The 26,929-nt window shown below is 46.0% G+C and overlaps 1 protein-coding gene across 2 annotated transcripts in view; it reads left to right on the top strand.

Annotated features, from left to right (window-relative positions):
• Positions 1–26,929, top strand: part of HEATR6 (HEAT repeat containing 6) — a 353,001-nt gene that overhangs the window by 76,231 nt on the left and 249,841 nt on the right. For both annotated transcript variants that reach the window (XM_086954868.1, XM_086954869.1), the window contains exon 7: positions 85–222. In XM_086954868.1, the coding sequence (XP_086810994.1) occupies positions 85–222 (138 nt within the window). The remainder of the gene's footprint in view (positions 1–84; positions 223–26,929) is intronic.

The raw sequence follows: 26,929 nt of genomic DNA on the forward strand, positions 1-26,929 counted from the left end.
CATCAGCTTGATATTTATTCCCACTCCTTTTACTGTATCTAAGTACATCATGTTTTTTTTTTAAACTCCTGTTATAATCTCTAGAAGTACATGTTTCATGGACTTCCCGGATTCAACATTGACATCCCTGCGGTTCTATACCCCACACCTCTACCTCAGTATGATGGAAGATCCCCTCCGAAGCAAGAACAGACGGAGGCCACAACTCTTAGGCAAAGTGCGGTAATGTGGAATTTAATTCTGCATGTGTCTTTAAGTTTTACTGCTTTACCAATGGCATACTTTGACTTAGTTTTTTGGATGTATTTATATGTTTTTTCTATATATAACCATATGTGGTCTAGCTCTCAACCACATTCAAATTGAATTGTACATAGAAAATTCATTAGTGGCTGGCCATGTCCCTCACAGTCTGTCTCAGATTTGACCAATGAATATCTGCTTATGTAAAACGTAATAGTGAGAAGGGATAGGGTCCAGTTTACTGTAGTACATACACAGTTACATATTCTTTATAAAATACATACAGAGATGACAGCCTATATAATTTCGTTTTTTTATGTATCCCCAATGGTATGCAGAAAAATATTTCATTTGGGAACACTGCACACCATTCATTTAGGAGCCAGGCAAATATCAGGCCTTTTTCTTTTTCAATTTTCAGCAGCATTACCCCAGCATTGTGCATTTTTCACATCTGATAAAAAAAACATTAAAGTTCAGTCTGCAATTGTTATGGTATGGGAGTTTGTAGAGTGCCTGGTTACACTGACCCAGTGTGTCCCCGCGCTAGGTAACAGAGACCAGAGAAGCTAAGTCCGCAGACAACACAGCACTGATTATGCCCTTGGAAATAAGTGGGTCTTCAGACCCTTCCGGAATAGAAATTTGGATTCCTCCAGACGGAGGCTTTGAGGAAGGGTGTTCCATAATTTAGCCGCCATGTAGCGGATAGAGTGGCCGCCCATCCTGGCCCTCTTGATTCTAGGGACACACAATAATCCACTTCCTCTGGATCTAAGCTTCCTAATTGGATCATACATGCATAGCAAGTCATGCAAGTAAACAGGGCCCTTCTTTCGCAGGATACGATGGCTCACGCACATGGCTTTAAATTTCAGTCTTTCCCTGATAGGGAGCCAGTGCAGACAAGACAGGGCTGCCTTTGCTGATGATCTTCTGGGCCGCATCAGAACAAGCCGTGCTGCCGCATTCTGGACACCCTGTAATCTGCGCATACACCTGTCGCCAGTACCTAAGTATATGAGATTGCAGTAGTCCAGATGCAAAATTACCAGTGCCTGTACCATGATCCTTTTAGAGGCCGTGGGGAGGATGTCCAAGGTTTTCCATAAATTACGCATGACGCCAAAGCAGGCACCTGCCACCCGTTGGGTATGATAGTTCAATGACAGTTGATTGTCGACCCAAACTCCAAGATTTCTAGCATGTTCGCATGGTGTAGGAGTGGGGCCCAGCGCCTGGGGACACCAAGTAGAGGACCAGACAGAAGGGGCCCTCCCAAACCCCAATACCTCCGTCTTAGAGCCGTTAAGCCTCAGACAATTGCTTGTCATCAAGCTAGCCAGATTTTCTAAGCAAAGTCTGAAGTTGGAGTCGGCGTCAGGTTGGGCTTGGGTCAGCGAGACGACCAATTGGGTGTCATCAGCGTAGAGTCCTAATCCCAAATCTGTCAGCCATGTCCGCAAGGGGTTCCACATACAGATTGAAGAGAGTTGGGCTCAAAGTTGAGCCCTGGGGCACCCCTGCCTCATCTTGATGATAATAATAATAATAATACAGAGTTTTATAAAGCGCGAACAGCTACCTCACGAGGAGGTGTCCCGGCGCTATAGCAACAGTGTTGTGCCCGTTTAGGTAGAAGAGCTGGAGTCTAACGTGGTGCCTAGCGTGTTTGGGCAAACAGCCAGGTTTTCAGTAATCGCTTAAAACATGCTTCGGATGGAGCCTGTTGCAGAGCAGGGGGTAGCAAATTCCATAGTACCGCCACATTGGCCGAGAAGGTGCGTCCACCTAACCTGGCTCTTTTTGCTCTAGGGGCTGTAATGCGAACACTGTTGTTGGATCTAAGGGACCGGGCTTGGGTGTATCTTGGTAGTCTAGCTTTCAGGTAATTTGGACAGTTGCCGAACAGATCTAAAAGCCAGGGTGAGTGCTTTAAATTTTATTCTGCTTGCCACTGGTAACCAGTGAAGGGAAAGGAGATGCGGAGAGATAGAGTGTTTGTAAGGAATCCTCATTAAAAGTCTTGCAGCCGCATTTTGGACCATTTGGAGTTGTCGTATAAGATACTTTGGTAAGCCCAGATACAAGCCATTGGCGTAATCCAGCCTTGAAGTAACTGTGGCATGGATTACAGTTTTTCGGCAGCTAGTTGGTAAAAGTCGGAGAATCTTGCGAAGATTTCTCAATTTGCTCATGCAGCAACCTGCCACTTGCTGGATGTGTGAAGCAAAGGACAGCTTGTCCAAGGTTTCTTGCTGAGTGGCTGGGAGAGGGGGCGTGTCCCATCTCTGCCGGCCACCATAGTTCAGATGGTGGAGGGGGGCTTTTTTCGAAAAAGATTACCTCTGTCTTGCTGGCATTGAGTTTTAGTTTATTGGTGTTCATCCAGCAGGCCACGTCTTGTAGGCACCCCTTCAGACTCAGAAAGGATGTCTCTGACACCTCTGAATATGGAAACACCAGCTGGGTGTCATCGGCGTATGAAATTGCCTTGATCCCCCAGGTGGCAATTAGCGTGAAGAGTGGAGCAAGGTAAACATTAAATAGGAGTGGGCTCAGGGCCGAACCCTGGGGGACACCACAGCTGAGGGCTTTTGGAGAAGAGGAGACATTCTTTAGAGCCACCTTCTGAGTCCTTTGAGTCAGGTATGATTGTATCCACTCCAAAGCCTGGCTCTGGATGCCTAGCTTCGCCAGTCGCAACAGCTGAATATTGTGGTCGACCGTATCAAAGGCGGCCGACAGATCCAGGAGCACCAATATAGCTGAGTCTCCCGAATCCATCGACCACCTCACTGACTCGGCCACCTCAATTAGTGCTGTTTCAGTGCTAAAACCGGGTCTAAAGCCTGATTGTGTCTCGTGTAATATATTGTTTTGCTCAATAAATTGATTCAATTGGCGCTGGATAACTTTCTCAAGCGCTGCCAGGAGGGAGATCGGGCAGAGATTGTTGAGGTCCTTGGGGTCCCCATTTGGTTTTTTCTTTAGGGGGAGTAAAGTAGCATGTTTCCAGATATTCGGGAATGTCCCCGAAGAGATGGATGAATTCCATATATGCTGAATAGTGGGGGCCACGAAGTCGGCTATGCGACTCCAAAGTTTGGGAGGCCATGGATCGTCCGGCGAGCCCGATTTGCATCAGCTGAGTTCTAGCTTAACTGTACTCAGGTCTATCGGAGCAAATTGTGTCAAGATAACGCGGTCCGATGTAGTGCCAGCTAGATCGTTTTTTTCCGTGATCTTCTCTGGGCCAAAGGACTCATAGACTTTCTTTATTTTAGAATCAAAGAAGTCAGAGATGCTTTTACAGAATGAGACCGATGGGAGGACATCCCTCTCAACACTCATAGGTTTAAAGAAAGACTGTACTATTTTGAAAGTTTCCCTACTTGGGTGTTCAGCTTGCTGACTAGAGTTCGCATAGAACTGTTTTTTTGCTTTTCTAATTGCTCTATGCAATTTTTTGGATGCTTCCTTATAGTAAGTCTTCTGTAGAGGTTCGTAGTTTTTCCTCCATAAGCGTTCCAGTTTTTTGCAATCTGATTTTTGTAGTCTAAGCTCCTGAGAGAACCAGGGAGCAGATGGAGAGTCTCGTTTAGATATAGCGGCCGTCGCCGGGGCAATATCTGTTACCATATTGCCAATCCAGTCATTGAGTAGTCGGGCATCCGTCTCCACATTGGAGGTGAGGGTCGGAGGGTTCTGGGCAAGAACTGGACCCATGATATCGGGGACTAGTTTGCTCCACTGTCTTTTCATAAAAGAGCACTTGCTTTGCGCCGGTTTATCAACTGTTACTTTAATTAGGAATGGTATCAGAAAATGATCTGACCAAATTAGAGGTAGCAGTATATTTGCCGACACGTTTGGAATGTTGGGCACAAAAAATTCATGAAGTTGTTGAGTAATAACGTTATTCACACCTCTTTCCATTTCCCCGAATTATCACGGGCTGAAGCAGGGAAAGAGGCATATATTTGCTCCACCTTGGCAGGGAAGTATTCCGCAATCAAGTCGCAAGATTTCTCAGAGCCTGTAATCGGAGCTGCAATAGAAGACAGGGAGGTGATTTCATCCTGGATCTTAAACAGCTCTTTAGTAGAGTTTTCAGCTAGCTCAATTCTCTCCTGAAAGTAGGTGGATTTCGCCTTCCTTATTTATCAGTGAGTGGTATTCTCTAGTAAGGTTCTTTTACTCCTCCTTAACAATGTCCGAGAAGTCTTTCTTCCAGCGTCTTTCAAGACTTTTACACTTAGTTTTCATTTCCCTGAGTTCTTTCCCAAACCACAAGGCAGATTTAGCTGTCCTTATAGACATCTTGTTAGTCCAAGGTGCCGTGTGGTCAAGGGCTGTCATAATGCGCTCCTCCAGAGCTGCACAGACTCGGTCAACCTCCTGCCCGCCCGGTGGTCCCGCCTGAAGAAGGGCTGCATTAAACGCCTCCTGTGAAAAACCAGCCCACCTTCTGCAGCGCCGCCCATTTTTGGTTTCCTTCCTTTGTTTAAGTCCTAGGGTCTGTATCATAAAATGTATCACAAAGTGATCAGACCATGGAACAGGGCGAGGGATCTAACTTTTACAGCATCCCAGTTAGAAAAAATGGGATCCAGTAGGTGTCCCTGTTTATGAGTGGGGCAGTCTGATAATAGTGAAATTTGTAATGTATCTAGTTCCATGCGTAGCTCCTGTGCCTCCTGATTAAGGGCGTCCTCGAAATGTAAATTAAGGTCGCACAGTACAAGCAGTTTATCGTACTTCAGCGCTGGTTGGACCAGATATTCTATGAGATTCTGGGAGAACCCCTTATCTGGTCCTGGGGGAAGATAAAGTAGCAGGCCTCTGATGGCATAGTTATTAGCCAATCTGATAGTAAAAGAGCCCGCTTCACTACCCTCTATAGCAGCTGGTTCAAGGGAGCACTGTAGGAGGTGTTTGAAAATGATAGCAAGACCTCCTCCTCTGCCCGCAGGTCTATCTATTCTGGTAATCCCAAAACCTTCAGGAACAGCTTCCAGTATGTCAGGGGCTGAGTCCTCATTAAGCCAGGTCTCGGTGACAAACCGAACATCTGTTTGTTCTTCCAATAGAAGGTCATGCAGCTCGACATTGTGTTTTGCCATAGACCTACAGTTAATTAGAGATAGGGATAGCTTGGAATGGTTGCAAAAACAATAGGATTCATTTACAAGCGACTTTCAATGCACCTGTTTTCAGCATTTGTAAATTGACTAAATTAAATTTTGCCTGCATTTGGAAGCGTCAGTTTAAAAAAAGAAATATGAGACAAGTGAGCTTTTCTGAGAGATGTACTCTGATACTGGTGATTTGATATCTGTGTGTGTCTCCCCACGTCTTTTCTCTGGGGCCTGTGGACCTTGAGGTCAGCGAGGCAGTCCTTGTGGCAAATAATGCTGTTGTCGTGGGAACCACAGGAAACGTATTTGCCAGGTGCGTCCTCTCTCAACTTTGACTTTGAGGGAGTAGTCGGATTGAGCAGTCTAGGATGGTAGTGAGGGTAAAATGCATAAATCTCCTAGCACAAGTATGTCTCGCAAATATAATGTCAAGTGTCCTTCTTTTAATAAACGAAATGGGTCTTTGTTTACTTTTCAGATAATGTCCTTAGTGACTTTAAAGGGGTTTGCTTTGTGATTAGTATTTAATGTATTCTGTAACCACCTTCTCATGATCTGGGCGTGTTTAAGGAGAGAGTAGAACAGCATTTTTAACTGAATGGTTGCAGCCAAATTAGAGATTCTTCCTGTCATGGTAACACATAGTAAACTATACAAAAGTGATGGATGGCATGCTTGAATTACCCTGAGCCAGTGGTAATTACTCAGGGCAGCATCCCAGTCCAGCGTAATTTTGCACACCATGCCACCTCATTTTGGACCCAGCCATTGCAAATCCATCTTAAACCTTCTCCAATGGTAACAATCGAGCCCGGACTACCAGACCAAGTCCCCCCTGAACCGGAACACAAGCAATCTGGACCGGTTTTGCCCTAATTAAGGCTTATCAGCCAGGTATAGCTCGATTCCAGAGGGACAGTGTGTACAGGACTAGTGTCTGAGCATACCTGTCCCACTTAGGGCGACATACTAAAATATACAATAAGCATTTGCAATGCAATCGGTCTCGCCTTTGGGATCTTATATCTTTTTAGCTATGCATCACATTAGCCTGGGTGCTGAAACATCTACTGTTCTTTAACAGGGAGGGAAAGTAAGCACCAAACTGCGTGACACCCCAGATATGGGAACACATGAATAGAAATATTGCCTTTCAGCGGGAAATGGTAACGTCCAAAGCTCTGTTTTTAAAATAAAATCAGGGCCTTTGGTGGTCATATCACTGAAAATACAAGATTTGAAAAAAATATTCTTGCCTACGGGTGCTCGTGGAAGTCATTTTCCATGTACTGGAATCTAGAGAATGCTTAAGTGATTAAGGTATTTTACTGACTTCTGCTGGTCGTTTTCTATCAAGACAGTTAAATAAAGATGGTTGAACAGAAAAAAAACCCTTAGCGGAAGCAGACCAGTGCTAGGGATGATCTCCAGAGCCCACAAAGTACATACACCTATAAATATATACTACTGTATATACTAAGGTACATTCAAGAGTCTCAAATACTGGACCTAAAAAGTGGCAAGAAATATTGCGTTAAGCAAATCAATCGCTCTCTGCCACTAAAATTGCCTCAAGAAAAATCCTCGCTCTTAGGCACACGTGGAACATGACAGCTAAACATGTGGATTCTTTGCTCCTGGCATTGGTACCTATACCTATACCATCAGAATACCATCTGATCTGCACTGTGCACATGAATCCGGATTCAGCACTGTAGCGACAGCTGACTAGCTGCCGAATAACGATAACTCGTGATACCTGTAGCCATTCCTGACTTTTCAGCCAGCAACATTCTGCATTTCTGGATTTACAGTTTCGCTTCAAGTCTACATATGAGCCTACAAGTTCCAGTATGCCCAGTGATGTTTGCTAAAAAAACAAACCGAAAATAAAATAAGTACAGGTTGAAAATTTCACCCATTATATAGCCATTGTGAAGCTATAACAAATCAGTCTACGAGCACCCCCTGTACCTCCAAACAATTATTGGCTTCAGCATAGTGCTCCCGTAAGCCAGATGGGAAGAGACAACTGTTCAAGATGTTCTCAGACTTGTTTGGTTGTTTGTGGCTTGTTAGTGTTATATCCATGGCATGCCAAGTAATGAACCTGGAGAAGTGCATAATACCAAAATGTTTCAACATTGAAAATCTTATTTTTGTGATTCATTGTTTTATTAGATTTTCAAAAATAACACCCTGTGCGCTCTCTGTTAGAAACAGAGAAACAGACATACAAACATAATTATTTGCAAAAAAGACAGGAAACAAATACAAGTCCAATGTAATTGTAGAGAAGCAGTAGCATGGACAAAGCTTAGTTTCAAGTTGTAGTCTATTATCAAGCTCCGGATAACACCTCTTCGAGCTCCAGGAGGATGTCAGAGTAATGCAATCAAACGTAGGCCCTGAAGATTCTACTTGCAAAGCGTTACCCCCTTGAAGAAGATCTTTTATTGGTAAACAAAAACATCACCGTAGCGCACAATGCAAACTAGAAGCATTCAGTCAGTCCAGTGGTCTCTAGGCAGCATGCAGCGACTAGAATTATGCGATTCTACTGCTTTTTTCCACATGCTGCACAATTAATTACATTGGTAAAGAATTGGACGCATTACAGTGATCACACACGTACCCATTGTACTTTTGATAAACAGGTGTCATTTTAACGGCTGGCTACGTGACATGCATGCCAATAACTTTAGTTTGGCAAAATTGAGTGTAGTATTGAGGTTGGCAAACGAAATCTATGCAACTCCAACACCTTGTTTTCAGGCCTGGGTTTTCATTTAATAATCAAGTGCACTCTGGGCTTTGCAGTCCTAGTTCAACACAAGTGAGGAAAAACACATAAAAGAATTCATAGTGAAATGAAAGGTTGTATCCCTGTGACACCGAGACATTTGGAAACACAACTCAGTGGAGAAGCACAGCACACAACATGATAAAAGAGCATGCACCTTAAGTGGACCTCACATACTAAGTGGACAGCACATACTATGATAGTGGAGACGCTGGGCACATTCCAAAAGAAGCGCTCGGAGTTGGCAAACTTGGCAAAGGACACAGTACGACATGAGAGCGGTTTCGGCTTTACAGCGGAAGGAAAGGCGCTGTATAACTGCTATTACATTATAAAACATTAGCGCCACATCTACACTCCAGTTACAATGGTCAAGGGACAACATGGATATCAAAGAACGAAGGGGAAATGTTTACTTTAGGGGCCAGCGGCAGCTGAACCCCTCCGTGTCCCAGTCCGCCCAACCCCGGCACCTGCCGTACGCACTCACCTCTGCCCGCACTGGCAAACTGCGCCATAACCTAGTCCCTCGCAGCGCCCGGCACCGCTTCACCTGTGACCCGCTCCGATCAAAGGTGCTCGGGCACCCCGCGCGCGGAAGTGCTGCACGCTGCCGTCTTTCAGCTGACTGTCACCTCAGAGCCGCGTTTTCTTTTCACCTTTGAGGACCTGACCTGGGATTCCCTGTTTGGAGCCGGAGGAGGAAGGCGCCTGTATCCCAAGAGCGGCGAGAGCGACTCAGAAAAGTCCCCTTCATGGCTATACGCCTGGGATTCACGAGCCGACAAAACTACAACACTGACTTAACTTTCTGACGGGCTGCTATCAAGTAAATGCAATCGTAATTTTAAATCGGCATACCTGTCAACCCCTTCAATAAACCAGTCGGCCTGCTCGAAGAGACGTGGGAGGGCAGGATCGTGACGCGTGAGCGTGCACGTTGGCATTCCCTGCGGCTCGCGCCAGTGGCAGCGCCTGCAGTGGAAAGCGCGTTCACAGACCGGAGTCTGCTCGTGCAATGGTCTGTACCACTTGGGGAGGGAAGACCACGACAATAAAGCTTGCTGGCGGCAGCGCTTCGCGCTGCAACGCTAGGCGAGCCCTAATGATGGATGAAATGCTTCTAATCGCTATTGACTGAGATTAATTCAAGTAGTCCATCCATTACTTTTTTGTTTACTTTAGTGTGTCACACTAACGCAGTTCTAGAACTTACCTACGCATAGCAAGAGCCTGGGGAGAGGATGTTGCCTAACGGCTAGGACGGTCTCCTCAAATCTGGGGAACTGGGTTTGAGTCTCTGCAATGACGCTCCACATCCTGTGAGTCTGGGCAAATCACTTAATCTCCCTGTGCCTAACAAAAATAAATCTGTCCTTAAGTAACGTAACTGGTGCTCATGGAAAGCGCTCTGATACCTTCGGGGGAGCTCCCTGTAATCCATGCATGGTACTGCACTGCATGGACTACAACGGAGTTGTGCAGAGGTCACCTCTTCACCACAGACTTTGATAATAGGCAGTTTCAGCTAAAGTAACTGGAAACTAAGCAATAGTGGGTGCCGGGTCAGATGCACAAAAGAGCCATTACGCTCAGGTCTGTGCTGGCTGTGGGGATGATCCCAGCTTCAATGAATAAGGAATCCTTGGACCACCGGCCAGGGATGAGCATCTCTTGCAGGAAAGTCACTCATGCAGTAGCTCCCCAAGAGGCACAACGTTAACCGTCCCATTCATACCACTTATTGAGGGATCAGGAACAAAGATTCATCTATGCACTCTTGTCACTGCTGCTTGTGTGTGGAGGTAATGGGAAACAATTGGAGGGGCAATTGTGGAGGCAAAAAAAACCCTTGTGCTTTTGTCAGCACCACTATTCAGGAGAAACATCCATGTAGTGGTGGTCACAGAGGCTGATTGGTCTTCACTCTCATCCCGGCCGCTGCTCTGCTGATCTCTGGAGCACTGATGAAGCCGGGATTGTAGAGGCATAGATGGCTTCAGACTGTTCAGTGCAGCTTATCATAGTAAACTGATTCAGTGACCGTGCTAGATGCTCCATGTGATCTAGCCATTAATTGAGCTAATTTGTTTGTTACTTCTTCATTCACAAAGGCTATCCAACATTTGGTTTCTCAAGGATTGCTGATTGGAGATGGTTGCCCTTATTTTGGCACCTTTTGAAACGTCAGAAAGCCTACCCTTAACCTGGCTACTGGTTGCATTTGGACTTGCTGTGGTGCAATGATCCCCATAAGTGTCTTGCCCTGGAAAACCTTGACCTCTGCTAGTAAACTGCCTGCAAAAGCCACCTTAGCTTTTAAGACACTGACAGATAGTGGGAACGTGCCCACTATTTTGTATAATTCCCAACTTAAGAGCAGCACAACCATTTGGCCTCATAACTGGTCCCTAGCCACCAGTAAATTTGACAGTGTCCTGAACCAACATCACTGGGCACACTGCAGAGTTTTTCCAAGGACGAGGGTCTTGTTGTTTTTTTGTGGTGAATTATTGGGAATAATCATTTGTTTGTACTTTAAGAATTAGACAGACTATTTTCCCTTTTTTGTATTGACCTGGTACCCAAGGATGGTCAAAGTGAAGTTCACTTTCCAGTAACCTTGGCTGTATCCGTTAAGAACTCTTCCAATAAAAAATATTGAGACCTGAATATTTACAAATACCTGCAAGACCCCTAAGAAATCCCCATAAAAACTTCGGCGATTGAGCCAATGTTATAGAAAAGTTCATATTTATTACTAAGAAGACATTTGGAGTCTTAGCAAAAATCCCTGACAGGCACAGCACCTTCAAGCTTTTGAGTATATATTTATTTCAATTGATCTGTTTAATTAACAGATAATCCAAGTATGTTTATTTTCCTGACAGAAACCACTTGAAGTTATTGACTGTTAACTTTAGAGTCACTCTGAATCTGAGTTTCTGACTGCCTCCACCTCTTGAGTAAGCCTTGACCGTTGTGGCTCAGATGCACCTTGTTTTCACCATTGTTTAAAAGTTTGCCCTGCTCCCGTTGCTAAGAAGACCAAAACCCATGAAATGGAGCATGGGTGAGTTTCACCCAGGCAGGAAAATGTACATTCGGGATAAAGGTAATGGGCTGGCAACATCCCCGTCCACCAGGTGGTTTGAAGAGTATGGGTTAGTGTACACGCAGACTGAAATAATCCGGGATAGACATTAGCTGCCTAGCACAAACTGAATTTTGTGCAGGGGACTCGCCTGGAGTGCAGCAGACCCTACGACTCAACATTCTGGTTTTATACCAAGCATTCCAAAGCACACAACTGTTAACCTTTATACTTGTCCGAGACAGGAGAAAAACAAGCATTGGAAATGCAATAGGTCTCGCATTAGAAAAGTTGGAGCTATTGGTCTTGTAAATGACAAATATTTTATTTATTTGTTGGTTTTTAAAATAGCTAAATTGATAGCTTTGTCATTTACAACGCCAATAGTTATAACTTTCGCGAATGTGACACCTATAGCATTTGGAATGCAACATGTTTTGTATTTACGTGACATAGATGGCAGCTCTGGTGGTTAGTGACACCAAAAAGAGGGGGGTTTCCTTTCTGTGGTTATTTTGTGATAATTATACAATGAATCGGACCAATGAAGTGAGACCACTGTTGAGGGACAAATTTTACAGTATCCTTAGAAACACATACCTTTAGACCAAAGAGTTGTATCAAAAATTGTCACATTTATTTAACAGAAAAAACAAGCATTAGTATTCAAAGATTCAAACAGTTTCATGTAAACAACAAAATACATACATATACTTATTCTTCCTAATATTACAATATAAAATATTAAGTAAAAAAATTTATTAAAAAAACAGTTGTCGACGCGTTTCGGTGCTTATTCGGATCGAACACCTTCTTCAGGACTTATGGTTAAAAACTTCATAAATCTAAAAGAAACATATATGGCATAAAATTAATATAAGGCACTTGAGGATTTTTTTACAAACACTTTTGTCTCACTAAAAAACAGGGTCATCACTAGTAATGGTCAGAAAATCTTACTTTTGAAGCATTTTCAATTTGCTATACCAGTCTTGATCCTGGAGTGAAATATTCCTTTAGTTTATATATTCACCTCTGCTTGACCATCTGGAGGATCTAAAATAACAGTAGTATTTGGTTTTACACACAGTTCTGGCTTTGATGCATGTGTTATTTGATTGCACGCGCCAATGCTTACTTGATAATGACGTGCAGAATTTAAGTTAATAGGTAGAGACTTCTAGTGTGGGATTGAGGGGGATGAGGGTGAGGAGGTGTGAGTGTGAGGAGGTGTGAGGGTGAGGGTGTGAGAGGGTGTGAGGGTGAGTGAGGGTGAGATGGTGTGAGGGTGAGGGTGTGTGTGAGGGTGAGGGGCTGTAGAAGCAAATACAGCCCCTCACCCTCACACACACCCTCACCCTCACACCATCTCACCCTCACTCCATCTCACCCTCACTCACCCTCACACCCTCTCACACCCTCACCTAATAAACTATGGCTAGAAAGATATAAGGCCTCCTTGCATGGCATATATTATTTTTCCCCTTTACATAAGTTGGTTTGACACAAGGTAACAAATTTGTTTAAATCTAGCTCATATTCCATCTTCAGGAGGGTATACTGATGGGGATTTTCTCTCTCTCCCTTTTGGTAAACATATATAGTGCCCTCTAGCACTTTATGATACTAGAATAGTGTGCCCCCTTTTTGACTTGCAACTGTTTTTTTTATTTATATAGTGAGAGTACCTCTAAAAGTTAAGTCTCCTGTGATCATACCGTGGAATGGTCATTAGCATATTGTGTTTAGCTGTAAGAGGCAAGGGTTAGGTACAGACAAACACTCAGGATGGCTCCCCGAACCAATGGGTCCCTTACCTGCTCTGGACACGGCGCTTTGGGTGACTGCTCTGATCATCAATGGCAGTTGCTACAGATAACAGCTCCGTCCAAGCCTTCTGCTTCTGCTTTCGGGTGACTGCTGTGCCCTTTGATGGAGAGGGCAGAGGAGAGCAGCTCCGCCCGAGCCTCCCACTTCTATTGCTGCTTTCAGGTCCAAAGCATCCTCACCGAAAGGAGCACATTAACAGCGTGCAGAAGCTATGGGCTACGCTGGGCCCCTGATATATGTCGCGCTGCAGCACCGGGCCTGAGTAAAACGGGTGTTGTGGTTATATCAAACAAATGTATGTTGACAAAAGCAGGGTCAAGCCTTCTGCTTATGCTGCTGCTTTCGGGTGACTGTTGTGCCCGTTGATGGTAGTGGCCGAGGAGAGCAGCTCTGGCCGATCCTCATGCTTCCGTTGCTACATTCAGGGCCAAAGCACCATCGCAGAACGGAGCAGATGAACGGCGAGTAGCAGCTATTTGGGCTACACTGGGCCCCTGAAGCATGTCACACTGCGTGACCTACCAGGCGGCAATGGGTGCCATGGCTGTAAATTCTTTTTAAATGATAAACTCAGGGGGCGCACTAAAATGGTGCCCCTGTATGTTTCACTTATGTGCATGGCGGCCGTGAAGCGGGCGGCCATGGTAAAAAAGACGGAGGGGGAAGACGGAGGGGGAAGGCAGAGAAGGGGAAGGGGGAGGAGAAATGGGACACGGCGGGCAGGGGAGGGGGCGGAGCGGGGAGAGGAGTGCTACAGAGAGGGAAGTACTGGCTTTCGTACACTAGTGATCGAGACCCATTGCAGGGAGAATAGAGGTAGATTAAGCCCTTGCTGTGGGATTGTGTCATTGGAAGTCCCCCAGACTGGTCCGACGATGTGCTTTGTTGACAGCTGCCTTAGGCCAACACGTTTATTCTCTACCAGATGGTCCCTCACTCCGCCAGATATGCGCCGCACTCCCGGGTTGCCTCGCTTTTGTACAGCACAATTAAAATTAACCGCACTACAGAAAATTGAAACATAGAGACCGTGTAGTGAGTGTGAAAGTGAAAAACTGACTTTAATAGCAAGTTTAAACGAGACCCAGAGGAGGCTATCTTAAAACAAGGTTGTGCTGGGAGAGAGAGAGTGGGGAGGAGAGTAGGAGGAGGAGGGGGGAGGAGGAGTAGGGGAGGCACGGCCTAGCGGCCGTGCAACCAAGAAGTGAAGAGACAAGACGGAGGGAAGGCAGAGAAGGGGAGGGGGGAGGAGAAATGCGACACGGCGGGCATGGGAGGGTACGGAGCGGGGGGGTGGGAGGAGTGCGCCTGAGGGAATGCAAGGCAGGCGGCTGGGGGCATGTGCACGCGCTTTCAAGCTCGATGCGCATGCGCATTGAGCTTGAATTTCACGGGCACTGCAAGGAATCGCCACGATTCCTTGCAAGTTGGTTAAAGAGTGTTTAAGCCCCCATAGTCTCGCAAGCTCGATGCGCATGCGCATCGACAGCCGAGACCTAAAAACCAGTAACTTATGGGTTCTGAATAGACCTTGTCCAGGGAAGTGCTGGTAGGCAGTCCCCAGCAGGGAAAAGTAAAAAAGACCTGTGTTCCTTACTAGAAGCACAACTGTCAGGGTTGAGAAGCCTATAGCTCTGATTAAAGATTCACTTTAACTTCCCACGATCACCCCCGAGCTCCCAAAGTCGTCTTTATTGTTTTCAGAAAAAAAACTACAGGTAGCCCCTCCAATGAGCATGCATAATTGTAGAGATTGGCGGGGGAACATAGAGGGCTGGGCATAAAATGTGGAGTTGGTTTGTGTGAAACCTTGAAAAACTGCCTATGTGTAAAAAGTGAATTACTTACCTTTTGTCTTGGAGATGTCTCAGTGTGATATCTAGGCATTTCACACTGATTAGCGAAAGCAACTTAAAAAGTAATCCAAGAAGTAACGTGTATTTTAATCTACAAAGTAACTGAAAAGTAATTTGGATTATTGACTTACCTGTAAATCAACCAACTTCATTTCAGCGCAGCACTACCAGCTAGCCACTACCTCACTACCAGGGAAGCACTACCTCACTACCAGGGAAGCACTACCTCACTACCAGGGAAGCACTACCTCACTACCAGGCAAAGCACTACCTCATTACCAGGCAAAGCACTACCTCATTACCAGGCAAAGCACTACCTCACTACCAGGCAAAGCACTACCTCACTACCAGGCAAAGCACTACCTCACTACTAGGGAAGCACTAACTCACTACCGGCAAAGCACTAACTCACTACCAGCAAAGCACTAACTCACTACCAGCAAAGCACTACCTCACTACCAGGGAAGCACTACCTCACTACCAGCAACGCACTACCAGCAAAGCATTACCTCACTACCAGCAAAGCATTACCTCACTACCAGCAAAGCATTACCTCACTACCAGCGAAGCACTACCTCATTACCAGGGAAGCACTACCAGGGAAGCACTACCTCACTACCAGGAAGCACTACCTCACTACCAGGGAAGCACTACCTCACTACCAGGCAAAGCAATATCTGACTACCAGCAAAGCACTACCTCACTACCAGGGAAGCACAACCTGTGCACCAGCGCAGCACCACCACCTCCGCATCAGCTCAGCATCACTCAGTGCCACCACACCATCACTCAGCACCAGCGCAGCATCTCCTCAAAACACCACCACAGCACCACCTCGGATTCAGCACAGCACCATCTCAGCATCAGCATAGCACCACCTCCACATCAGTGCAGCACCATCAGCGCAGCACCATCAGCGCAGCACCACCACAGTACCAGCACAGCCCCACCACAGTACCAGCACAGCCCCACTAAAGAATCGGCGCAGTACCAACGCAGCAGCAACTCGGCAACACTTGAGCTTAACCGGAGCACTGCCAAAGCATCACTTCACATCATGTCAGCCTCACTCAGCACCACCTCTGCACAAGCACACCACTACCTCAGCACCACCTCGGTATCACTCGGCAGCACCTCAGTATCACTCGGCAGCACCTCGGTATCACTCGGCAGCACCTCGGTATCACTCGGCAGCACCTCGGTATCACTCGGCAGCACCTCGGTATCACTCGGCAGCACCTCGGTATCACTCGGCAGCACCTAGTTATCACTCGGCACCACCTCGGTATCACTCGGCACCACCTCGGTATCACTCGGCACCACCTCGGTATCACTCGGCAGCACCTCGGTATCATCAGTCCCGCCACAGTATGTCTACGCATCACTCCCTAGATGGGACTTGTAGGTGTCCTCCCTCACATGTGTCAAATAAAAGGCAATGTTAATTGAAATGTCAATATCTCTAACTCGTGTAAATGCAAGACCTATTGTATTCTCAAGGCAATAGGTCTCGCATTCACGCAAGTTCAAGCTATTAGTATTGTAAATGACAATGCCTTTTATTTATGTTTTAAAACCCAAAACATAAATAAAGGTATTGTCATTTACAATGCCAATAGCTCAAACTCTAGTGAATGCAAGACCTATTGCATTGCAAATACGTCTCGCACCACCTCGGTATGACTCAGCACCACCTCGGTATGACTCAGCACCACCTCGGTATGACTCAGCATCACCTCTGCATCACTCAGCACATCATCAACACAGCACCACCTCCGCATCAGCACAGCTCCCTCCACCATAGCACAACCTAAGCACATCACCATCTCCGCATCAGCTCAGCACCAAACTCCTCTTTAGTGTACCACCACCAGTGCAGCAGAGACTCCGCATCAGTTCAGCACTAGCACAGCACCACCTGAACATCAGCACAGCACCATCTCTGCATTAGCACAGCATCACTTTTGCATCAGTGCAAAACCACCAGCGCATCCTCACCTCAACACCAGCGCAGCCCCTCCTCCGCAGCAATTCAGCACCATCACAGCACCACCTCAGCAGAGCATCAACTCAGCACTAGCTTAGCACCACCTGGTCACCACTGCAGTACCACCACCTCATCACTCAGCTCCAGAGCATCACTCAGCATCACCTCCGCACCAGCACACCACCACCTGAGTATCATTCAGCATCACTTGAGCATCACCTCTACACCATCTCAACATCACTTAGTACGGCCTCAGTCTGCCCTCTCGTTTTGCAATTCGGGTACTATTTCACAACCTCCACCCTTCTGTTGTTTATGTCCCCCCAACCCCAAAACAAAAAAAAGCTATAACAAGCAAGTATTAGGACAGACAGGAAGAAGTTGCCTGCATTGAAGGAACAATAAAACTAGAATACATTACTTATGTTAATTATTTTTTTAATAACGTTGTTTAGTTGTACATAATGTCTTCTTTGTTATATATAAGGTAACAAAAATGCTTATAATACTTTTTTAATATACCTTTCCAACATGCTGCACAGCAGCCACACTGCTCTACAACATAGCTCAAATAAATTGGCAAAGCCAATAGCTCTGGCTAAACACTTAAACGGTCCCAAAGGCGCGACCTATTGCCTACGCCAATGCTTGTTCTGTTTACTCTCTCCCTGCCCTGGGAGGATCGATAATATTATAAGCAGGCACGCTTTCTTGTCCACATAGGAATCATTCTCCATTTGTTCTCCTTCTGAGATACTTTATTTTTCCCCTTTACTCCTTTTGTTTTCCTTCTGTAGTTTGTGACCATTGTAAGGGAAACATTGTGTGTTTTTGTTCTGAATATTTTTCCAGTGAGCTTGTTGCGCTATACTTGTGTATATCATCCCCGTATGTGTGCCCCTCCTTTCTTTGTGAGGGTTTACCGCCATGTGCGTGCGTCAGTCCCACCATAGTATGCCTACGCATCACTCCGTAGATGGGACTTGTAGGTGTCCTCCCTCACATGTGTCAAATAAAAGGTATTGTTATTTGAAATGTCAATATCTCAAACTCGTGTAAATGCTAGACCTATTGTATTCTATACTCTACGTTAACAACAAATCCTGTCCACATAGCAGCCACTTCATTTCCATGCTAGCGGCCTGCAACCTAGTTCAAATAATAACCCTACCGACGCACAAAGCAGGTCACACACTCGACCTAATCTGCTCCAACTTACCTTCTATTCGGGCGGCACCCCCCATTCCGGTTATTTGGTCGGACCATTTCCTTATCTCTTTTGAGATTGATATCCCTCGCCCCACTAGACCCATCATCACTCCTAAAACATCAGGCAGAAATTTGAGCCGCATCTCCTCTGATGCGTTCCGGGAACATCTAAAAAATACCCAACCCTGCCCCTCGCTTGACCCCGACCAAGCGATTGACCATTTGGACGCATGGATCGGTCAGGCCATAGATGCCCTGGCCCCCCTTAAACCCATCAAAACCCATAGGACGGTACCTTCAGCTCCTTGGTACTCCGACGAGCTTCGGAAGAAAAAACCTACTTGTAAATCTCTCGAGCCCCTCTGGAGACAGAAGTATTCCCCGGACAGTAAAACCATCTATAAAACAGCCCTCAAAGAATATCGGAGAATGATTGAGGAGCATAAACGGGATTTTCTGGCTTCCAGAATTAAACTTGCCAGCAATGGCGCCAGGGAGATTTTCAACATTGTTAGATCCTTCACAGACCCCAATGCGCCCAGCCTGCCTCACAGACGCTATGTGATAAACTCTCACAATTTTTCGAGGACAAAATCGAGACTATTTACTCACCCTTCCCCACCCCTAACAGAGAAGGAGGAGAAGAGCAATCCATTTCTCTCTCACCCCTGCCGTCCACTCTGTCCGATTTTGCAGCCATATCGGAAGCCGATTCCATGACAGAACTACTTAAATGTAAATCAGGTTCCCCAAATGACCCATGGCCAGCCAAGCAATACAAAAATCTAGCACCCCATCTCAATCCCTACCTGAACCACATCTGGAACGACTCCCTGAGAACGGGTAGCTTCCCTACTAAATGGAAACATGCCTCCTTAGTCCCCATTTTGAAGAAGGCCAATTTGGACCCCGACCTTCCCAGCAATTACAGGCCCATTTCCCTTTTGCCTGCCCCAGCTAAGATCCTGGAAAAGCTGGTTCACTCTCAGTTGGCAAACTACATCGAATCCAATGGACTTCTTCATGAATCCCAGCATGGCTTTAGGTCGGGACACAGCACGGAGTCATCCCTTATTGAAATGGCTGACTCGGTGAGGTGGACGCTTGACCGAGGGTCGAGGGCGGTGTTAGTGCTGCTGGATCTCTCAGCAGCATTTGACACCGTCTCTCATAAGATCTTGCTGAGAAGGCTGGAGGACTTGGGTTTGGGTGGCTCTGTGTTGAAATGGCTTTCATCTTATCTTTCTGACCGCACACAGCAAGTCTTCACCCCTCCTTTCACTTCCTCTGCCAGACCACTTAAATGGGGAGTCCCACAGGGTTCTTCCCTAAGCCCGCTTTTGTTCAATGTTTACTTCACCCCCCTGGCCAAACTGATTGCTCAGACTGGGATAAAATCCACTTCCTATGCTGACGACATTCAGTTACTTTTTACTTTTGATACCCCCTCCGCCTCCGCCTTCGACCCACTGAAATCCTGCCTTAGGGAAATCTCTAGTTGGATGGATGCCAACTCCCTCCGTCTCAATGCAGGAAAAATAGAGATTTTGTTCTTCAACTCACCATCTCCCCTCGATTCCAGTCTGTGGTGGCCGGAGGATTTGAGTCAAGCCCCCACGCCCAAAGACTCGGTGAGGAACCTAGGAGTACGCTGGGATAACCACCTCAGTTTAAACACCCAGGTACAAACTGTAGCAGCCTCCTGTTTCGCAAAGATCAGGACTATCAAACGGCTCATTAACTATTTGCCGGCGGACTGCCGTAAGACTGTGATTCAGGCATTAATTATATCCCACCTCGACTACGCCAATGCCCTTTACCTTGGCATCACAGCTGGTCTGTGTCACAAACTACAGACGGTTCAAAACGCCGCCGCCCGGCTGGTGGAGAGAATCCCTGCCAGACATCACATCTCTCCACACCTCCGTAAACTGCATTGGCTACCCATTGCTAAAAGTTGCGTCTTCAAGGCTATGACGCTAGCTTTCCGAGCGTCCAAAGGCAACGGGTCGGCCCATCTGAAAAACACCCTGCGACCGTACGTCAATTCCAGGGCATTACGCTCCAATTCCCTGTTTTTCCTGGAAACTCCATGATTTAAACGATCTCGTGCAGGTGGAAAAACCTTTGAGGTTTGTGCCACTCAGCGGTGGAACAAGCTCCCGCTAGCTCTATGCACCTGCCAAACAGAATTAGTATTCCGTAAGTCCCTTAAACCCCATTTCTTTTCCTCTTAAACTGGCACCCCGATTCTGTACCTCCTGTTTGCAGAGTTCTTAGCGCCGGGACGCCCCGTTGGGGCAGTTGTGCGCTTTACAAAACACACACACAAAAAAAAAAAAAATAGGTCTCGCATTCACGCAAGTTCAAGCTATTAGTATTGTAAATGACAATGCCTTTTATTTATGTTTTAAAACCCGAAACATAAATAAAGGTATTGTCATGTATAATGCCAATAGCTCAAACTTGAGTGAATGCGAGACCTATTGCATTGCAAATGCTGGGTTCTAAACAGGATCTGGTTGGGCTCTGCTCCCAGGTTGGGTCCCAAGAAATTTCAGATTTAAGAGCCCTAGATGGCTTGGGATCTGCCTCTATGTTCTTGTGTGCGGTTTTGTTTTTGGATCGTGTCCAGAGGTAATGGTTAAGAGGTAATGTTGTAATAGGTTTTAAAACTGTTTCTTTGTCTGAATCTGAAAGTCACCATTGAAATTGAATAATTGATGCACTGCTATTTTAAAAATGTACTCCCCGCTCCAAAACCCGCTGCCACACCAGCTCGACTCTCTTCCTGGTAGAGCCACCACCCGAGCGCCAATCAGAGAAGAGGGGGAGGGGTTGGTGCTGCCAAGGGATATAAATGCCGGTAGGCGCGCCAAAGGCAAACCCGTCTGCGCTCGTCCGTGGCCGACCGGGGCAAGGGGCAAGTCACTATGCCCAAACCACTACCTACTCCGCAATCCAACTGAAATCACTCCACTCCAACAATCTAACAATTGACCAGCGCTGTCGGGCGAACATAACCGCAAATGGGTTAATGGTAAAAAGATCCTCATTCCCAGAAGCCCATGAACACTTAACACCCGAGCAAAAAAAACGACAAACCTCAAAGATACAAACAAAGTAAAACGCCTAACAGTTACTTATCTAAACACCCGCTCCTTGGTCAGACACCAACTTGAAATACACAACCTACTGACGACTCAAGAACCAGATATCCTACTACTAACAGAAACCTGGCTAACACAGGATTCCGCCTCTGATATCCTAGCAGCACTACCCAGCAATTACTCCAAGCCAACCGCCACCAGGGAAAAACTGGAGGGAGGGTAGCAGCTATAATACACCGAGACTTAAAATTATCTGTACTTGCCCCCCTTGAACTACCACTAGTAGAGAAGCTAGTGATTAAACTAGCGTCCGGTTCTTCCCCGCTCGTCTGCGTCATACTTTACAGACCACCGCAGAGCTTGCCACAGTTCCCTCAGTTCCTGTGCGAACAGATGACACACCTCCTAACTAATCATGCAAAAATACTACTCATCAGTAATCTCAACTACTGGGCCAATGACCCAGCGGGTGGACCTCACTCGGCTGAACTAACCGACCTACTCATGGGACTAAACCTCAGCCAGCCCATCACCGCCGCTACACACATTAAAGGGCATACTTTAGACCAGGTATGGTCCACAAACCTGACTATGACAAACTTAAATATAACTCTTTGCATCTGGTCAGATCACCATCTTATTAAATTCTCCATAAGTAACCTTGCCAAACTGAAAATCCCCCCCACCTGACCCTGGATACTTTAGGAGCTGGAACACCTTCGACAAATGTCAATTTGTCGAAACCCTGGCCAATACAACTCACATCGCCCAATCCTCCATAGATGAGATTGAGAAAAACCTGTTGAACTGGCTCCTGACAGCCAGGAACAAACATGCCTCGCTTAGGAAAATATAACGAGCCCGTCGCCATGAAGCCCAGAAATGGTTTTCCACCGACCTAAAAGATTTAAAACTTGCCCTGCACCAAGCAGAAAGGAAATGGAGACACAAATATTTACCAGATGACAAAAAACCTATTTAACAGCCCTTAAAACCTACAAAAAAACTATTCTGACTGCAAAAGCCGAATATTTCTCACTCAAAATCCTCAACTCCAAAAACCGTTCGAAGGACATCTTCTCAATAATCAATGATCTATCAAACCCTGACAGAGTAGCTCTAAAAACCACAACCTCGCAATCCCTATGCGACTCCCTGAATAACTTCTTCATTGGCAAAATAAAAATTATCAAAGCTAGCATCCCCATATGCTTAAAGCCCACGTGCCAAACAAAAGCAAAAAACACACAAAGGCTAGAACAGTTCCCTATGATAAGCCAAGAAGCTTTCATAGACCTGATGACCAAAGTAAAATCAGGCTCTCCTACAGACTGCTGCCCCCCTTGGATCCTAAAGGAAGCCTTCTCGGCCTGCCCAGAGCCAGCCATGGCCCTCTTTAACAACTCACTATCCCCGGGCCATGTACCTGATACCTTCAAAGAGGCATCTGTCGTCCCTCTCTTGAAAAAACTAGGAGCCGATCCCTGGGCTCTCACTAATTACCGACCCATCTCACTGCCTCTTTATCTGGCCAAACTGCTCGAAGCCCACGTAGCTAAACGCTGATCTGCCTTTCTGGAGCAATCGGACTACCTGGACCCTCACCAAGCAGGTTTCAGCCCAGCTCACTCCACAATATCAGTGGTACTCTCAGTCCTGGATTCCCTGCGAGAGAAAGCGGACGTGGAGAAGTGTGGCTCAATGGTTAGAGCGGCAGACCCTGATGCAGAGGTCTAGCCCGGGACCAGGGTTCAATTCCCCGCCTCGGCGGGTCTTGGGCTCAAAATTCCACGGAGCTGATAATTCTCGCCTCGGTGCCTATTCTAATCATAGAGACCCACTCTGCAACTCTGGGCAATAGCTCCACAACCGCCCCCACAACGCTAAGGATACCTGGCCTTCACCCTGGGAGTGCCCAGGAGTGGACGCCTCACAGGGAAAGCCAGGACGGGTTCCACAGCGGTATTCGTACAAGCGCCTTTAGACCCTTGCGGGTGAGTAGTGCGCTATACAACTATCAATTTACATTTACATTTTACGAGAGATTCCCCCCAAGCACTAGTGCTACTGGATCTCTCTGCCGCTTTTGACACGGTTGACCATAACACCTTGGTCGACCGTGTCATGGACGCAGGAATCAAAGGACCAGCCCTCAAATGGATAAGCTCCTTTTTAAAAAACCGTTACCAAGCGGTATGCCTGGGAAACTTTACAACCCCCAAGATTAAAAACACTTGCGGGGTTCCCCAGGGCTCCTCGCTCTCCCCCCAGTTATTCAATCTATGCCTACTCCCACTGATCCATGCACTAAAAGAAAGGAAAGTCCAAACCTTCAACTAAGCAGACGACTTCCAACTAATATTTCCGATTAATAACTCCCCTACCACTGCCCACAAATTCCAGACGACAATGCTGTTCATGCGTGACTGGATGAACAGCAACCACCTCAAACTGAATCCAGACAAAACTGAAGTCATCCTCACAGGTGGCCCATCAAACCCCTGGAGCTCCCACTTCTGGCCTAAAGAACTGGGACAATCCCCCGTCCCCTCTATATCTGCCAAAACCTTAGGGGTCATAATCAACAATGACCTGACCATGAAAAATCAAATTGGATCTGTGATCACAAATTGCTGTTTCCAGTTAAGGAAAATAAGGAAAACCAGCAGGTTCCTTAATCAGGAAGCAAAAATACAGGCAGTTCTCGCGATGGTAATATCCCACATCGACTATGCCAACTCCCTCTACTTTGGCATTCCGGCCTTCCTCACCAACCGCCTTCAAATGGTTCAAAACCAGGCGGCAAGGTTGATCCTTCAAGGTAATAGGCGCCAACACATCACCCCTCTGCTGAAACAGCTACACTGGCTCCCAATAACCCAGAGATGCGCCTTCAAGGTGGGATGTTATGTTATGATTTCTTGTATAGCGCATGACTCACCCAGGGGCATCTCAGCGCTTACCAATAGGATTCTAAAAACGAGGGACGTAGAAATCCCATTTTATAAAAAAGGCGGGTTTAGAACAGAAATATTTTCAATTGCTTCCTGAAAGACATAAAAGTGCTGGATTTTCGCAGGGCCACAGGTAGCGAGTTCCAGTATTTGGGGGCTATGTAAGAGAAAGCGCTGCCACCTGTGCGGGTTAACCGAATAAGTGGGATCTTCAGAGAGCTTGAGCGTTAGATCTTAAATTGCATTCACGTGATTGTACGGAAAGTTTGTTATGAAGGTAACTTGGTGCCCCCCCCTTTAAGTGCTTTAAAGGAGAGGCAGAAGATCTTAAAAAAAGATCTTTCTACCACCGGAAGCCAGTGCAGTTGTCTGAGCAAAGGAAGGGATGGGGATCCAGGAGGACGGTTTAGGACCACAGTTTAGGATGTATCATCTTCAAATCCCTGAACAGTAAAAACCCCAAATTCAACAACAGCCTGGTCAGTAGGTACACCCCTACCCGCAACCTGCAATCTGCCCACTTGCATCTCCTGCTCACACCTCCTTTCAAGCTAAAACGCGCCGGTGGGACAAGGTTCGCCACCCTTAAGCCCCAAATACTGGAACTCCCTACCTTTGGAGATCAGATCCTGCACTGACCTCATGAGTTTCAGCACACTCCTGAAAACATGGCTATTCAAACAGGCATACTAGTAACACCTCAGTATAATTCCTTTAGAGCAGTGCCAATAAACCCACCTGGTGTACGTGAACTCTACAAATAGTTTAACATAACATAACAAAGGTAGTAGGGGTTCTTTGCTGTATTAGGTATAGTGGACATTGATTGCAATCCACTTCAAATCCGATCATGGATTCTTCTGCGAGCCTCACTGAGGCTTGTAAGGTCAGTTTTGCATGCTTGTATTTGCAGAGGTCAAGGGGCAGTTTGTCTGCATTTTTTACAACATGTCCTTTTTGGCAGCCCTGTATAAGCCACACTACAGTAGCCCATTCCATCTATTACTTGGCCTTTTTTCAGTCTTACTTAGTGCCTGGTTTGGGTAGGTGATGCTGTGTTCTTGAGCAAGGACATTTCTAGGTTTGCAACACTAACAATAACATCAACTTGTGGAGCCAATGAAGCATTGCAGTTGAGGTTTCGCCACATATTTTTTACTTTTCGAGATGTAGATAGTGGGGAATACAAGCTTTTATGTATTTTTTTGTTTAATTATTACGGAATTATGGGGGGGTTACACCCACTACCTGTGCTTTTTTGTGCTTTTTCTTTTCTTCTTCTTTATGAAGTGTCCCCCATACCCTGGCTTCTATTTTCTTTTTTTGGGGGAAGGGATGAAATATCTCCCCTCATATCTCCAATGCCTGCTGTGGTATTTCCACGTCTACATCTGCCTCAGTGTTGGTGCTGTGCAGGTGAAGATATGTCGGTCGTCGGAGAGAATGCAGCACAAAGGCCGCAATGTCTGTTTTTTCTATCCTTATTAGTTTTTGTTAGACCAAGCCTAGGTGTTGTACCATTGTAGAAAACTTATTATGTACGTGTTCAGATATAATAGGACAGGGTACTGACCATTTGCATGTGACCATATCCTTGTACATATGGTTTATAGGCCATGTAATATTAACCATACCATAGGACAAAACTTGGTGAGCAATAAGTAGCATTAACTGACCTGTATGTGATCATTCACAGGTCATTGAGCATTTATTGTGCTATCCAATCTGTGGAGGCGATACCTATTATGCAATAGAAAAATACATGGTAAATTAATGATTTAGTGGTATGCTTTCAGCGTTACATGCAGGTTTGTGACCTTTAAGATGATTCTGAAATAAATGCTAGACACAGTGCAATATTAGGCACTGGTGTTGGCAGCAGGCAGAATGCTAAGGATTGGCACAATGACTGAGTCATTTGGTAGCGTGAACAAATCATGAAGAACAGTAAATCTCAGTGGGAATTCTTTTCACCAGTAGTCAAAACTGAACTCTAGAACACTACAGAAATATTTCATTAGCTATCTAGCTGGGCATATACGATTCTATAGATCGTTTTGCATTTTATGGCGGACCTGTGTAGTGTGGAAGTTGTTAAAAGCCATTATTTTACAAGTTTTCCATCATTCCTCACTTTCTTTCAGTCTTACTGTTAAATCAGGAAAACGTATTTGCTGCCAGACTATGGAACTCCAATCACGCTCCTCAGGGATTCCCTCTTCACTTACAGTGCTGTAACTGAGGAAGGGAGTGAGGTCCAATAAAAGAACGTTTTTATTCTCAGGAACCTGAGTATTTTGTGAGGATGAGTCTGAAAGAGACCCCAGGTAGCACTCTTCTAAATTACGAGCTACCCAAAGTCTAAATGTACAAAGCCAATGTCGGGGTCATTAGCAACATTTTATGGCTTGTCATCCCTTCTCCTGCTTATGACTGCTCAATCCCTAGCATTCTTCTACCTCTCAGCAACACTGCCAACATTTGAACGAGGAGATCAGAGGGTCTTCAGCTCTGGCTGGTGAGGTGCCGGGTTTTTAGGAACCCGGTTGTGCCAGGGGATAACACCCGAAGACCTCTGAGTTCTCCCTGTTCCGGACCACAGAAACCAAGAGTCTTCTGGTTGAAGTCAGAGATCGAGTTTTATTGGCTGCAACCAAGTAACATGTGTCCTAGAAGCACGACAGCACGGGTCGTAAGTTCTC

Source organism: Lissotriton vulgaris, chromosome 2_1, assembly GCF_964263255.1.
Source record: "Lissotriton vulgaris chromosome 2_1, aLisVul1.2, whole genome shotgun sequence".
Taxonomy (NCBI): domain Eukaryota; kingdom Metazoa; phylum Chordata; class Amphibia; order Caudata; family Salamandridae; genus Lissotriton; species Lissotriton vulgaris.